This window comes from Chrysemys picta, chromosome 3, assembly GCF_011386835.1.
Source record: "Chrysemys picta bellii isolate R12L10 chromosome 3, ASM1138683v2, whole genome shotgun sequence".
NCBI lineage: Eukaryota > Metazoa > Chordata > Testudines > Emydidae > Chrysemys > Chrysemys picta.
The window spans coordinates 110,962,445-110,978,911 of NC_088793.1; the positions used below are offsets into that span (position 1 = coordinate 110,962,445).

General features: G+C 42.0%; 1 protein-coding gene across 2 annotated transcripts in view; it reads left to right on the forward strand.

Moving 5' to 3' along the window:
• The window catches only part of GRM1 (glutamate metabotropic receptor 1), a 266,796-nt gene that overhangs the window by 207,895 nt on the left and 42,434 nt on the right, over positions 1-16,467 (forward strand). For both annotated transcript variants that reach the window (XM_005280420.5, XM_005280417.5), the window contains exons 7-8: positions 531-657; positions 6,836-7,766. In XM_005280420.5, coding sequence (XP_005280477.2) covers positions 531-657; positions 6,836-7,766 — 1,058 coding nt within the window. The remainder of the gene's footprint in view (positions 1-530; positions 658-6,835; positions 7,767-16,467) is intronic.

Genomic DNA, 16,467 nt, shown 5'->3' on the forward strand with positions numbered 1-16,467 from the left:
GGTTAACTGAGTAAAAGTCTGCTGTAGAGTACTTAGGCCAGCAATATCCACAACTCATAATTTCCATTCCATTGTCCTCTGGATTGTATTTAATCTGCAACTGCATGTTTCCTCCCCCCCGCCCCCCTCCGCCATTATATGCCCCAGGATCAGTTTGCAGATTCACCTATCCCTCAAACCAAACTTCTTTGGAAGTTTAATTTAAAATACAACACTTTCTGGGTGTGTGTATATTTTCTGATTCAAACTAAGGAAGGAAGCAGAAATTCAGATGCACCGCAAGAGAAGCTGCTTTCGTATTTCTAATCTAGCAGAAGTGACACTGGAAATGTCCTGAGGAAGTTTATTCTTGTGAGAGTTCAAGCACAGGTTTTAGGTCTCCAGCTTTTAATATCATCCACCCTTAGAAACTTCCCATAGCCAGTGCTCATACTGCATTGTTTTACAACATTATAGGTGGTGCTGGCCTGCTGTGGAGACTCGTGCCTTCTTAGAAAGGATCCTCTCTGAGGGTATTTTTTGTGTTGCAGGTTATAAGGAAAGGGGAAGTGAGCTGCTGCTGGATTTGCACCCCTTGCAAGGAAAATGAATTTGTGCAGGACGAGTTCACGTGCAAAGCCTGTGACCTGGGCTGGTGGCCTAATGCTGACCTGACAGGTAGGGAAATCTCCTTGCATACACATTCTCACTTAACAGCATGCAGCAAGGCAAGTGTGTGGTTGTGTATAAGGAGGCAGAGTGCCAACATATTAAAAGGGTACTTTAAACACAAAGACCTGTAAAATGTAGATCGCTCTGTGGATGCACCCTCTAGCTCTACTCTGTACAATGTGAGGAAGAAGGGCCAGGTGAGTATTAATGTATGCTCACAAATATTTACGGGGGGAAATGACACATTTTATCACTGTCACACACGTTCAGTTAATATGAACGTTGATAAAACCGCCAACGTTATTAATTAATTAATTACAGTACAATCACTGCTGGTTTTTTACCAGTGATATTGCAGGAGCCAAGTGCACCAGCTGATTTACTTGACATCTTGTCAGTTCATTCCAGCTTACAACATGGAGCATCCTATCAGGGATTTGTGGCTGTTTTGCAAAACTTCCATGTCTTTCCCCACATTTCCACATATCTCCAGGCACAGCAGATGCAGAGCACCATCCCACCCCAACCCTGCCTCCACGGGAGTCCTCAGCACACGGGAAATGTCAGGGAAGTTCTGGGGAGTGATGGTGTTGGGATGGGATGTGGCTAGAGCATGTCTCACCACGGCTACTCTACAGCTGAGTTACACGTTAGGGCAGTCCTCTGGGCTATTCTAATCTGTGCTGGTGGCTGAGTTAGCTCCCATCTGGTGGCTGGTGAGATGCAAGCACCTGTCCGAGACATCTATTCCTGGCTGGGCTCTGCAGTGGTGAATCAGGTCCACCAACTCTAAAATTTAGGGGTCAAGGTGGATAATCAGCTGAACATGAGCTTCCAGTGTGATGCAGTGGCCAAAAGAACTAATGCGATCCTGGGAGGCATAAATAGGGGAATCTCGAGCAGGAGTAGAGAGATTATTTTACCTTTGTTTTTGGCACTGCTGGAATACTGATTCTGGTGCCCACAGTTGAAGGATGTTGATAAATTGGAGAAGGCTCAGAGAAGAGCCCCAAGAATGATTAAAGGATTAGAAAACATGCCTAATAGTGTTAGACTCTAGGAGCTCAATCTATTTAGCTTAACAAAGAGACAGTTAAGGGGTGACTTGATTACAGTCTGTAAGTATCTACATCAGGAATACATATGTAATAATGGGCTCTTCAGTCTACCAGAGAAAGATATAACCCAATCCAGTGGCTGGAAACTGAAGCTAGACAAATTCAGACTTGAAATAAGGCATAATTTTTTGAAAGGGAGGGTAATTAACTATTGAAATAATCTACCAAGGGTTCTTGTGGATTCTCCATCACTGGCCCTTTTTAAATCAAGATTGGATGTTTTTCTAAAAAATATGCTCTAGACAATATTGTGGGCAAGTTCTATGGCCTGTGTTATACAGGAGATCTGACAAGATGATCAAAATGGCCCCTTGTGACATTGAAATCTATGAATTTATGGGGGACCAGATTCATCAGGATACTCACACTGATTTAGCCACTCCCCGCAACACAAAGCAGCTGTAACCCTGCCTAGCTGGCCAGTTAAACTGGATTTGCAATTGCTTTGGATTGCTGACACTTCACCAAGCAGCCAAAGTCTATTAGTGCCCCTGCCCTTCTGCTGAATGTCTTCTCTTTGTGTATTGAACAACAAGATGGTATTTTTACAGGGTAAGAAAACACATTGATCACATAGTGAGGAAATAAAGTGGTATGTGCTGGAACATGGTCATATTCCTGGCCTTTAATAAAACTTTCTGGCAACAAGATGTCACCAGTGGTCTTCATGCATGGGCCAAAGTACTGTTTACATGGTTGCTGAAAATACATTTCCAAGAGATGTTGCATTATGCAATATAATAAAGGCTTGGGGGTATTTTTTTTTGTAGTGTGGGGAACTGATGATCTACCCAGCTAAAATAATTTTTGAAAATGGTAATGACCTAGAAAACTTGATCTACTTTTTTCTAGTTTGTGCAGTGCAAAAACAGGAACTTCTCAGTAAAGAAGCAAAGCAAGGGCATTGTGAAGGATCAGTATGCAGTCAGGTGAAAGCCAGTGCTACCACCTGCTCAAAATAGATCCTAAGGGAGAATCTCAAAATGACAACCAGTGCCAAAAAGGGTCTAAGAAAAGGTCTCCATTATCAGTGCTGCAAAAACCTCAGAGACTGTTGCAATCTACTGATGTTTTTTTCACTGCAGTGTAGCAGGTCATTTTGTGTTTTTTTGTTTGCTGTCTGTGGGGATTCCATCTCTACAAGAAGATTTGATTTTAAACCAACAGCACCCAAACTACAATGCAACCACCTAATGTTTTCTCAGAGAACACGTGGTACAAAAAATATAAACCAAAATGGCATCACTAGCAATTTCTACCTGTTCAGTGAGATGGTTTTTTTTTAAAAAACCTTACTGCTGTTTTCTTGAAATGCAATAAATAAGTGCAAACCTATTCAGAAAATCTGAAGAAATGTCAATCCATCCTAAATAAATTTGATTTACCTAAATTCTGGCACGTAGTGCTTATTTTAACCACTTAAGATTGAATGCTCTTTCCTTGCAAGCATTGCTCCCATCAAATGTGCTTTTTTAAATCTTGTTTTTTTTTCTGTTGTATTCACCATGTAAGCTAGGCACAGATATTATCATATTGCATTCAAGATTACTTTTTCCATTCCCTTTAAATCTTAGATGATACAAATATGTATGGTCCTTGGCTGCTTCCCTCACAGAAGGAGGTTCTTAAATCCTCCCTTTCTTTTTAAAATTCCCCAAATGTCTAGTATATTATTTCCTTAGACATATTTCTCAAGGTCCCTGTTATCCCACTTCAAAGGCTGAATAACTCTGGTGTTCAGCATTGGTTAATGACTTTTTTTTTTTTAAACTGTCAAATGGTTTACAGAAAATCTCCTCACCTGCAGGTTTGCTCAGTAGAATAGGAGTCACAGGACAGGGAGAATTTCTCACCATGAACTATATAAACCATATTTTTTCTCTAATTAATTAAAATCAATATTTTGAGGCCTCTTGCCAGGAACCTCCTTTTGACAAGTGATATCATTTATCGTATTAGAATTTATGGAAAGGGAACAAATGTCAGAGCTAGAAAGTCCAGTTTCTTCCAGCTTTAATTATGCAATAAAACAAGAAAGGACAAGTAGTTTTATGGGGCTATTACAATATTCATTGTAAAGGTTTTATGCCTTCAGTTGCCTGAGACATGTATTAATGATCTCAGGAAACACCTCTGGAGTGTATTGTTGGTCTTATAATATGAATATCATTAAAAAAAATCAATTAGCCTTCTGTCCTGAGAAATGGTTCATAGTTAAAGCGGGGGGGGGGGGGGGGGAACTAAACAAAAACTAACCAACTGATTTTCACCACATATGGTAAATTAACTCTATAGCCTTTTGCTGTTCATTTCTATACTGGATTTTTATTTTTATTTTTTTAAAGCTTGCAAACTTTCAGTTTACTGCATATTTTTTCTGTCTTTGTCTTGCTTTACACAGCTTCCCTATCCCCATGTCCCTCTCATTCAGTTGCCAGTCAAAGCACTCCGGTAATGTGAGCAGTTCATGGTTGGGGATGGGTGTTGTGGAATGTACTCAACCCACACAGAGCATGTTGTGGTTCTCAGGGCTTGTCTGAACACAGAAATTGCACCAATGTTTCTAAACAGGTTTCTGTGTCTTACATAAAATAGACTTAAAGCTGTGTGTGTGTTTAAATGCTATGTTGAATCGGGACCAAGGCATTGAATATGTTACCTAAGCTGGAGGAATGAGAATATGGCTTGGTGTTACTAAATCTAGATTACACATTACATATTAACTCTTCTAGTGCCCATAACTGTGCTGCAGTACCGGCACACCAATCAAGAAAGGAGCTTTGTTTAATATTAATCAAAATGCTCAGTTGCTTCTGACAGTTAATCTATTATAAAAGCGAAATGGTAGCTGATTCTACTTCTGTTTCTCAGTGCTGTTGTGGCTATTGGCAACGGGTTTCCAGGTCTAATTAAAATCTTTATTTTCAATTACATTTCACCCTGAATATGCGGTGAGAAGTGCTTCTCACCTCACCACATGAGCTCTGAGTACATTTGCTTTTATTTTAAACCAGCTCCTCCAGCTGCAAAAATTAGCATTGCCATTGCTGCTGTTATAGGCAGTGCAGACAGTGCCACCTGTGTTTAAGGCTGCCCAATGCTTTCTACTATAAACCCCTCTTTTCATTTGCTTATCAATTTGCCAACCTTAACTATTCAGGCTGAAATTGTCCATGCCACATGTCTGCCTCAGACTGAATTTTTTTGCTTTGGTCTGTATTTTTTGGAAAATTTCAGCAAATACGGTGCAGCTGTTTCTCAAAATGAGGTTAGGGAAAATACGTTGGTTTGACCAGGTTAAAAAATGCTTACATCTGTTTCACTGAGACGCCCCCCCACACACACACACTTTGGAGCAGGGACTTGAAATTTGGTAGCGGTGGCATCTGATACCTTTTCCCATCCACCTAAATTTGGTCACATTATGAGTCTCTGGAAATCTCAGTGTGCACATGCTCAGTAGAGACCTCTCTGAAGATTCCATCTGTACCGAATATGCTCCATCCCAGGGCTTCAGGGGTTGAGAAGGACTTTTCCCAACAACTGGTCCTCACAGCACCCAGGGGCCAGTGCAGTGCTAGACACCAAAACTGAGAGCAGCAAGGCTATCTCTCCTGTGCTGTCAATGCTACCTTTGCTGGTCCCCAAGCAGGGAGGAGGAGAAAGAGAAACAACTCAACTTGATTGTACAGCTGTGAGGAGTGGGAGCACAACTTGGATGAGAGGGTCAGGGTGCAAGTGGGGTTAGGATGAAGAGCCAGGTTGCATGGAGGGAGGTACTGGGATATGAAGCTTGAGGGGAGGATTAGGGACTGGGACAAAGATCCACTGGAGAGTAGGAGTGGGGAACTGGAACATGGACACAGATCTGAAGGAGGTGGGGGCAAGCAAAAGACCATTAAGAGGAATTGTGGTAGACAGGGAGGACTGGGACTGGAAAGAAGACAGCCTGGAGGGGCTAGGTTGTCAAAATGAAGGTTGCCTGCTGTAATTCTGGCACTTCCTGTCTTTTGAGTGTTTGACTTTGCAGTCTTAACATTTTTTAAATTTAGTTGTAGTTTTTAGTATGTAATTTAGATGGTGGTAGCCCTGGAGGCCAACTAGGTCAGTAAACACAAAGTTTCCTTTAACTTTGGCTTGTGAAAATCTTATCCAAAATAAGCCCCATTTCTTACAGCTACTTCTCTTTTACTAGGAATAGGTGATATCCTTCATGCCTATTTTCAAATACACACATACATTGTGGATTTGACTGTAATGTAATTGAATTCATGTTATAGTTAGAGGAGAATGTGTGAAGGAACATAAAGAGAAAAAATATAATGAAAATATATAGAGAAAATGGAGCAAAGATCTGGAAAAGTGTAAATAGACAAGCAATAAGACAAACATTTTAATGAAAATATGCATATATGTCAAACATATATGTATATATACACACACAGTTACATATATATCTATCTATCATATAGGGATACCCAGTTGTTCCAGTCTAGCTTTTAGTGGGGTTTCTATCCCAAATAAATAGGCTTGCCTTTATTTTTTCTTATAAAATCTTATAAAATCAGCCCTTGAAAAATACATGAGTTTAAATTACATTAGTTTTGCAAACACACAAAATAGTTTGCAAAGTTTGAAAACCTTGAACTTCCCATGAGATCTTCCGATCCCTGGCCAAAACTGTTGATAACCAGCACTTCACTGTTGTTTTAGTTAGGGTGAGGTGCTCGTTTTAGCAGCAAGGACTTGTTCACAATTCTGCCTCTGAATTGTTCTGTCCCCCTTGGAAAGTCTCTTAAACAAAAATTGTAAAAAGACTCCACTAATTCTGGAGTTTGTTTTTGGCTGCTCAGTGCAATAAAGACACCTCAAATTAATGGATGCTTTTTAATGTATTTAATCTTAACCTTTCTGTGCTTTAGTTCAGTCATCTGTAAAATGAGTATAATAATCCATTCCACACCGGTTTACACTGATGTTTGTACTTTAGTTTGGGATTCAGAAAAGCAGTTTATCCTTCTAGCAGGTACCCTTCTAATACTTTGTTTCTTTTCTGTATACCGCAGGCTGTGAACCCATCACTGTAAAGTATCTCCAGTGGAGCAATATAGAGTCTATTGTGGCTGTGGTCTTCTCCTGCCTGGGGATTCTGGTCACCATGTTTGTCACCCTTATCTTTGTGCTCTACAGGGACACCCCTGTTGTCAAATCCTCCAGCCGGGAGCTCTGCTACATTATACTTGCTGGCATCTTTCTGGGTTATATCTGCCCCTTCACCCTTATAGCTAAGCCCACCGTCACTTCCTGCTACCTCCAGCGCCTTCTGGTGGGACTCTCATCTGCCATGTGCTACTCTGCCCTTGTGACCAAAACCAACCGCATTGCACGCATCCTGGCAGGGAGCAAGAAGAAGATTTGCACCCGCAAGCCACACTTCATGAGTGCTTGGGCACAGGTGGTCATCGCCTCCATTTTGATCAGTGTGCAGCTGACGCTGGTGGTCACACTGATCATCATGGAGCCCCCAATGCCTATTCTCTCCTACCCCAGCATCAAGGAAGTCTTCCTGATCTGCAACACCAGCAACCTGGGTGTGGTGGCCCCAGTGGGCTACAATGGACTCCTTATTATGAGCTGCACTTATTATGCCTTCAAGACTCGCAATGTGCCCGCCAATTTTAATGAGGCCAAGTACATTGCCTTCACCATGTACACCACCTGTATCATCTGGCTGGCCTTTGTGCCTATTTATTTCGGGAGCAACTACAAGATCATCACCACCTGCTTTGCAGTGAGTCTCAGTGTGACAGTGGCCCTCGGGTGCATGTTCACTCCCAAGATGTACATCATCATCGCCAAGCCTGAGAGGAATGTCCGCAGTGCCTTCACCACCTCAGATGTGGTGCGTATGCACGTTGGGGATGGCAAGACTCCTTGTAGATCCAACACATTCCTCAGCATATTCCGAAGAAAGAAGCCAGGTGCTGGAAATCCAAAGTGAGTAATTGTTTGTGTGTACGTACATGTCTGTCTGTCTCTTTCTCCTGTTCTCTTTCAACATACAGTTGATTGCTGTATTTGTAATAAGGTATGTAATGCTATTTCATCTTGTCTGTGGTAATGAGGATAGGGCTGGGGTAGATCTAGAATAGTCACCTACCCTCTCAGGTTCTCTCTCACATTCTGAAGGTAGCTTTGTAGGTAATTCCCCTTTGGGGCAGGTCATTCTGCAGCAGAGTAACCAAAGCTCCCTCTTTCAGTTTCTCATCTTTCAGTGCATACCCATTTGAAGTGCACTGCATTATTGCCCAAACTGAGGTGCAAGTGTATTCCCCCTCCCCCGGAAAGTGGACCAGAAATCTGTGGGTGACTGATTATCAATCACACATATCTGTCAAATGGCCACCGGAGTCTATATGTGAAAGTAGAAAGTCTTTCATTCATTCATAGGGTAGCCTTTTGTGAAACTCTGTTCATGATTGTCAACAAACTGCACCCCTCCATATTGTGTGTATTTTATTTAATTGGCAGGATTGTGAGCAATGTTTTTTTAATAATTGGCACTGTTAGTTTGAGTAGTCCTTGTTCCCAGTGGTAGAGTTTGCCTCAAAGAGTCACAAGGATTAAATGATCATGATGACAGTTCTGCATTTGTAACCTGTTTGAATATATTCTTCTCACTAATAATGGAAAATAACTAAGCTACAGGACATAAAAAGAGAGAGAGAGAGAGAGCTGTCATTTCAAGCAACGACTCCCTGAGAGCAGCTGTCTGAACACTAGCATACTTTATTTTCCTATTTCTTTAATAGTACCATAGGTCTGTAAAGAAGCATCACAGTACTAGACACAAGCTTAGAGTACCAGCGTCGGAGTTGTGATCAAAATGTAAAAAATAGGAACCAAAGGAGGTGGAGTCCACATTTCAGAGCTGTTTAATAGCATCAAAATTCAGTTAAGTTCAATCCATTTGTCTATACTGAACCATCAATAAGTTTGTTGAAGTCCTTCGTGTTGATTTCACTTCACTTTGCACAGGAACCACTTGCATATCTCTCTGAGATGCAAGGGGGAGACAACTAAGATGACATAAAACCCCTGCTGTGATCAATTTTAGTTTCATACAACATTACTCTTTAATTTATCAGAAGGTGGGGGCTGAAATAAAGGGCAAGCATAAATGGTGGGAATACACAACTCAAGTCAAGGAGGAAGCAATAGGAGTACAGACACCAAGTCCTAAGCTGATGCAAAGAAAGAACTGTGAATAGCAGTCAATTTTTGAGAGACCATCTTTGAGTGAAATATGTTCTGGATTGCAATATAGTATCAAAATATTGACGATTGTAAGTCATAGACTTGTGTTCCTTGAAGGTAGGTAGATACGGCGATCCAGCTCTCACTGATTCCGTGGAAGATATATCGGGTCTTAGATCTCTCCAAGAGAACAGTATATTTCATTTGTTGGCTCTACTATCTAATCTTTGGCTCAGGCTGCCAGAAGAGGGCTATTGTGTATTTTGCGCCATGAACAAGATTGGCAATTTGGTTCTTTGTTGTGCTTAGTTGACTTTTTTTCTAGCTTAATAGAATAGAATCTTTGAATCTGCTGAGGCTTTACCAGTTTTAAAGGATGGAGAAGAAATTTATATTTTGAACAGAATTATATTCACAGTTTATAAAGTAAATTTAGAACAAAGCATATAATACAAGAACATTTCTCCTCATTAGAAAACAGCTTTCTGAACTGCATTTGTACCTTATAAAAATGATAGAAAACTCAGCTAAGCTCTACCAATTTTATTTGTTGCATATGTTTTAATAAGTGTCTCTTGACATTTAGTTCCTTTCTACCCAGCATGTGTTTAGTTGTATGGAACAAAAAGTCTTCATAGCACTTTTAAACTGTGTTCTGAACTAAATGTTCATTAGTCAGTTAATATGCCTTCTGTATTTTGTGTGTAGTCAGGTTTCTGGATCCTTTACATGCCAGAATTCACCCTCTTGATTGGCTACTGTTGTCTGCTTCATTTATGTTCGCACAGAAGTGGGAGCATTACAGGCTTGCTTGCAGAGAGAGAAACTTCTACAGACTTCTGTCTCCAAATACGGGACATAGTAGCATTGCATACAAAAAGAAGGTTTTGGTAGAGAGATGATGGGGCATCGTAGACGGTAGCCTCAGGATTATGGAAGCTGCTCAAGCCCCCAGTAGGATCCATTTTCAAAGCTTGCAGGGACAGTGGGGAGAAGATGTAGGCAGACACTGGGACTGCTGCTGATCAAATCCAGGAGGGAAGAAGCTGAATTTGCTGGAGGCTTTGAATGTGTGAAAAAATGTTTGAAATATAAATGCAGTCTACAAGCATATTTAATGCCCAAAGGAATTGCACCTTGGCTTCCTTCCAGCTCTTCTCCTTTGCCTTTCCAGTTTCAGGGTTTTATTTTCAGCTTGTCCTCTCTTTGCTCTGGTGTGCAGACCCTTTCCTATTGGTCATGATACTCTGCTTCTCGATGCTGCAAATGCCTTTTTCTGGAGGCCATGCTTGCTGCTTATAGATGGTAGCAACACTCTTTCTGAGGGACTTTATCCCCGTTTCTTTCCACTGTCTTTCCTCTTGTTTACTTCTTGTCTCCCCTCTTCCCCATTTGTTTGCAGCTTTCTGTTTTTTCTCATTCTCTCTTCCTGCTACTAATCCAATCAGTTACAATTCCCTTACACCTCTTAGGGTTTGTCCACATACAGAATTTGCACTGGTTAATTTAAATTGACTTTAAAATAATTTAGTCAAATTGATGCAAGTTTACTTTTGAACACTCTTATGTTGGTGTAAAACTGGTTATAATTTACAGGTACAAGTTAAACTGATATAAGCCAGGTTAAACCAAGGTTTCCACACCATGTAGGGGAAAACATCACTGACAACCAGATGTCACAGCTGAATTGAGCTCTCCAGGGCAAATTGCATAATAATGATCTTCATCTTCTTCATCAAAAAAGAAAAGCATATTGCCTTTCCTAATTTCAAGCTGTGCTGTCTGCTTCATAGAATCATAGAATATCAGGGTTGGAAGGGACGTCAGGAGGTCATCTAGTCCAACCCCCTGCTCAAAGCAGGACCAGTTCCCAAGTAAATCATCCCAGCCAGGGCTTTGTCAAGCCTGACCTTAAAAACCTCTAAGGAAGAAGATTCCACCACCTCCCTAGGTAACCCATTCCAGTGCTTCACCACCCTCTAGTGAAAAAGTTTTTCCTAATATCCAATCTAAACCTCCCCCACTGCAACTTGAGACCATTACTCCTTGTTCTGTCATCTGCTACCACTGAGAACAGTCTAGAGCCATCCTCTTTGGAACCCCTTTTCAGGTAGTTGAAAACAGCTATCAAATCCTCCCTCATTCTTCTCTTCTGCAGACTAAATAATCCCAGTTCCCTCATCCTCTCCTCCTAAATCATGTGCTGCAGCCCCCTAATCATTTTTGTTGCCCTCCGCTGGACTCGTTCCAATTTTTCCACATCCTTCTTGTAGTGTGGGGCCCAAAACTGGACACAGTACTCCAGATAAGGCCTCACCAATGCAGAATAGAGGGGAATGATCATGTCCCTTGATCTGCTGGCAATGCTCCTACTTAATACAGTCCAAAATGCTGTTAGCCTTCTTGACAACAAGGGCACACTGTTGACTCATATCCAGCTTCTCGTCCACTGTAACCCCTAGTTCCTTTTCTGCAGAACTGCTGCCTAGCCATTTGGTCCCTAGTCTGTAGCAGTGCATGGGATTCTTCCATCCTAAGTACAGGACTCTGCACTTGTCCTTGTTGAACCTCATCAGATTTATTTTGGCCCGATCCTCTAATTTGTCTAGGTCCTTCTGTATCCTATCTCTACCCTCCAGCATATCTACCATTCCTCCCAGTTTAGTGTCATCTGCAAACTTGCTGAGGATGCAATCCACGCCATCCTTCAGTTCATTAATGAAGATATTGAACAAAACCGGCCCCAGGACCGACCCTTGGGGCACTCTGCTTGATACCAGCTTCCAACTAGACATGGAGCCATTGATCACTACCCGGTGAGCCCGATGATTTAGCCAGCTTTCTATCCACCTTAGAGTCCATTCATCCAGCCCATACTTCTTTAACTTGCTGGCAAGAATACTGTGGGAGACCATATCAAAAGCTTTGCTAAAGTCAAGGAATAACATGTCCACTGCTTTCCCCTCATGCACAGAGTCAGTTATCTCATTATAGAAGGCAATTAGGTTAGTCAGGCATGATTTACCCTTTGTGAATCCACGCTGACTGTTCCTGATCACTTTCCTCTTCTAAGTGCTTCAGAATTGATTCCTTGAGGACCTGCTCCATGATTTTTCCAGGGACTGAGGTGAGGCTGACTGGCCTGTAGTTCCCTGGATCCTCCTCCTTTCCTTTTTTAAAGATGGGCACTACATTAGCCTTTTTCCAGTCATCCGGGACCTCCCCCGATCACCATGTGTTTTCAAAGATAATGGCCAATGGCTCTGCAATCACATCCACCAACTCCTTTAGCACTCTCAGATGCAGCGCATCCGGCCCCATGAACCCGTGCTCGTCCTGCTTTTCTAAATAGTCCTGAACCACTTCTCTCTCCATAGAGGGCTGGTCACCTCCTCCCCTTGCTGTGCTGCCCAGTGCAGCAGTCTGGGAGCTGACCTTGTTTGTGAAGACGGAGGCAAAAAAAGCATTGAGTGCATTAGCTTTTTCCACATCCTCTGTCACTAGGTTGCCTCCCTCATTCAGTAAGGGGCCCACACTTTCCTTGACTTTCTTCTTGTTGCTAACATACCTGCAGAAACCCTTCTTGTTACTCTTAACATCTCTTGCTAGCTGCAACTCCAAGTGTGATTTGGCCTTCCTGATTTCACTCCTGCGTGCCTCAGCAATATTTTTATACTCCTCCCTGGTCATTTGTCCAATCTTCCACTTCTTGTAAGCTTCTTTTTTGTGTTTAAGATCAGCAAGGTTTTCACTGTTAAGCCAAGCTGGTCGTCTGCCATATTTACTATTCTTTCTACACATTGGGATGGTTTGTTCCTGCAACCTCAATAAGGATTCTTTAAAATACAGCCAGCTCTCCTGGACTCCTTTCCCCATCATGTTGTTCTCCCAGGGGATCCTGCCCACCAGTTCCCTGAGGGAGTCAAAGTCTGCTTTTCTAAAGTCCAGGGTCCATATTCTGCTGCTCTCCTTTCTTCCTTATGTCAGGATCCTGAACTCGACCATCTCATGGTCACTACTTCCCAGGTTCCCATCCACTTTTGCTTCCCCTACTAATTCTTCCCTGTTTGTAAGCAGCAAGTCAAGAAGAGCTCTGCCCCTAGTTGGTTCCACCAGCACTTGCTCCAGGAAATTGTCCCCTACATTTTCCAAAAACTTTCTGGATTGTCTGTGCACGGCTGTATTGCTCTCCCAGCAGATTTTGGGGTGATTGAAGTCCCCCATGAGAACCAGGGCCTGTGATCTAGTAACTTCTGTTACTTGCCAGAAGAAAGCCTCGTCCACCTCATCCCCCTGGTCTGGTGGTCTATAGCAGACTCCCACCATGACATCACCCTTGTTGCTCACACTTCTAAACTTAATCCAGAGACTCTCAGGTTTTTCTGCAGTTTCATGCTGGAGCTCTGAGCAGTCATACTGCTCTCTTACATACAATGCAACTCCCCCACCTTTTCTGCCCTGCCTGTCCTTCCTGAACAGTTTATATCCATCCATGACAGTACTCCAGTCATGTGAGTTATCCCACCAAGTCTCTGTTATTCCAATCGCATCATAATTCCCTGACTGTGCCAGGACTTCCAGTTCTCCCTGATTGTTTCCCAGGCTTCTTGCATTTGTGTATAGGCACTTAAGATAACTCGCTGATCATCCTGCTTTCTCAGCATGAGACAGGAGTCCTCCCCTCTTGCGCTCTCCTGCTCGTGCTTCCTCCTGTGCTTCAGATGGGTTAGAGCATGGGATCTGGAGGAGATGAGCACTACCTCACCGTGGCTGAGTTTAGCCTATTGGCTCTTGCTGAAGTTCAAGAGGTGTTGAGAGTAGAGTTGATTGGGAACTTTTCATCAAAATGAAAAGCGTCTTCAGAAAATGCTGATTCACCAAAATCTAAACTTTTGGCAGAAACAGATCTGGTTTTGATAGGAAGGCTTCTCAGGCCCAGGATGGCATTGGATGGCCTTCCTATCACAGATTACTGCTGTGTTTGGGTCCCAACATGGTGGACCTGTGGGTTTTTAAGTTTTATTAATCTGAGCAAAGCCCTGGGACTCTCTCTGGCTTTGTTTCAGACTAACAGCCGTGTTAGTCTGTATCCGCAAAAAGAAGAACAGGAGTACTTGTGGCACCTTAGAGACTAACAAATTTATTAGAGCATAAGCTTTCGTGGACTACAGCCCACTTCTTATATGCATCCGAAGAAGTGGGCTGTAGTCCACGAAAGCTTATGCTCTAATAAATTTGTTAGTCTCTAAGGTGCCACAAGTACTCCTGTTCTTCTTTTTTCTCTGGCTTTGGTTATCTAGGCAGGCTTTCGGGATGCAGATCCTCCATCTAGCACCTTCTTATCAGAGCTGATGTGAGTCACCTGCCTAGGACCTCTGGCTAGTAGTGGCTCCCCCACTCCTCAGTTGCTTAAGCACATCCTTTTCCAGAGCTCCAACCTTTTAGGCACTGTGGTGTACTGTTCACCTCTCCAGGGACATGTGATAGTTGATGCACATAGCATGCAGACTTTGCCAAAGGGTCCAAAACCACTTAGGCATGTGGCAATTCTCCAAAATGGGCCATATTTGTGGAGTTTAATATACCCACCCTACACACACTCTAATTATATATCATTTGAAAATGTATTTTGTGTACATTTAGATGAGGTATAATGCAGTGCCATAAGCCTGTAGGTGAGGTGAAACAATGGTACCCAAAATGAAAGTCATTTTTTGCACAGTTCCAGAAACATTGCTAACTACGACTACAGTTTTTGCTGTTTAAGTTCATTTCAACACCTTCATATGGTGGCTATTGATGAAAGTTATCAAACGACAATGTATTAAAAGATTTTTATTCGTTTTGCATGAGCAGGCATTTTTTCTCCCAGAAATGATGAAGCTGTTTAGCATGTGGCAGAAATGGCGAATATCAACATTTTGCAATATACTAAGATGAAATGTTTTCACATTGCATATTCGTAATTGTCAACGCATCTCACTAGTGATTATAATAGTTCTCTCTGTTTTCAACTGAAATTTGCTGATCAGATCAGTCTCACACTGAAGGTTGTGCATGAATAGCAGTAGATTGTGTGCCTATAATTTATACTGCATGGTGATAGATATAAATGTATGTGAATTCCTAATGTAATGCTTCTCCATTTATAAGGTTTTGTAGATACAGTGTAGCATCTAGTCTACCTGGTGAAAGGTTTTCAGTTGTAATTGTCTAGGCATGCAGTACCAGTACTTTGAAATATTCTTAAAAACTAGCTTTTTAATTCAGTGACACTTAGGCACAGATCCATATTAGCATTAGAGATGACACTACACAGCTTCATATTATGCATATGCAAAAACTGTGAGAGAAGGAAGTGGCCTAACAAGAAGTAGTTAAGTCAAAGTCCGCAAACATGTTCTTGCCTCTGCACTGAAGAGGGATTAAGAGCATGTTACAGCTCTCACCAACCATGTCATCAATAATATGTCAAACCTATCTGACCCTGAATCACAGCCAGAGGTGCTTATCAACATACCTCCTAGACTACGCGTAACATCAGATGTCTCTATTGAAAATAGATGTTGTGAAGAACAAATGGAAACATTTGTGAGAGATCCATTTGATTCTGATGAGACATGTAGCATTTTCAGCCCAGTCAAGAAATCTGGCATCAAAACGTTTGTTGACATAGCCAAAATGACTAAATTTAAGTCTGGCAAGGAAGGGACAATCACAGCAGCTATCAATCCAGAAAATGTTTTCCACGGAGGCCTGGATTTAGCATAATGCAGAGGTAATGTTCCAATTGCAACAGTTCTTAGTCATCTATAGGACTGTGCTTATGTCCCTCTTCCATGCTGATGGAACAATGAGAAGAACAGACAGAGCTGAATTAGTGCATCAGCTGGAAGCTCAAGCTGAAAGAATCTTTTGAGTTAAGAGCATGCAACAAAGAAACCACAGTGTACATCAGAGATGCCATGGCTGTCATATGTATGATGGCTGGAGACAAATTCCACACATTAGATGAATTGGCTGCTGAGTACTTGAGGCAGTTCCTAAAAGGATTTGACAAAATCAATTTTGTAGTCAAAGTATTTGACAGGAACAACAACAGTAACTTGGTGAAAACTGCAGAAAGACAGTGATGGACAGGATCTAAAGCTGAATGCAAGAAATAGCAGGTGGCTAGTGGATGCCCTGTGCTTCCATGGAAAAAGTTTCTAACATGGCATCCAACAAGCAGTCACTTGTAAAATTCTTCTCTGAATATATGGTTCAAAATTCACCTGAGAGTGTAAGACACTCCTTGCTGGAGGCTTTTCCAGTGGTGAAGTAAGAAAGTCCATCACCAGTAGAGGTGTTGAAGAAGCCCAAGGCTTGTACAGTACACAAAGATGTTTCTGCGTGCTGTGTGTGCCAATATGGCTTTGGGTCTCTTGATATCAAAAGAACC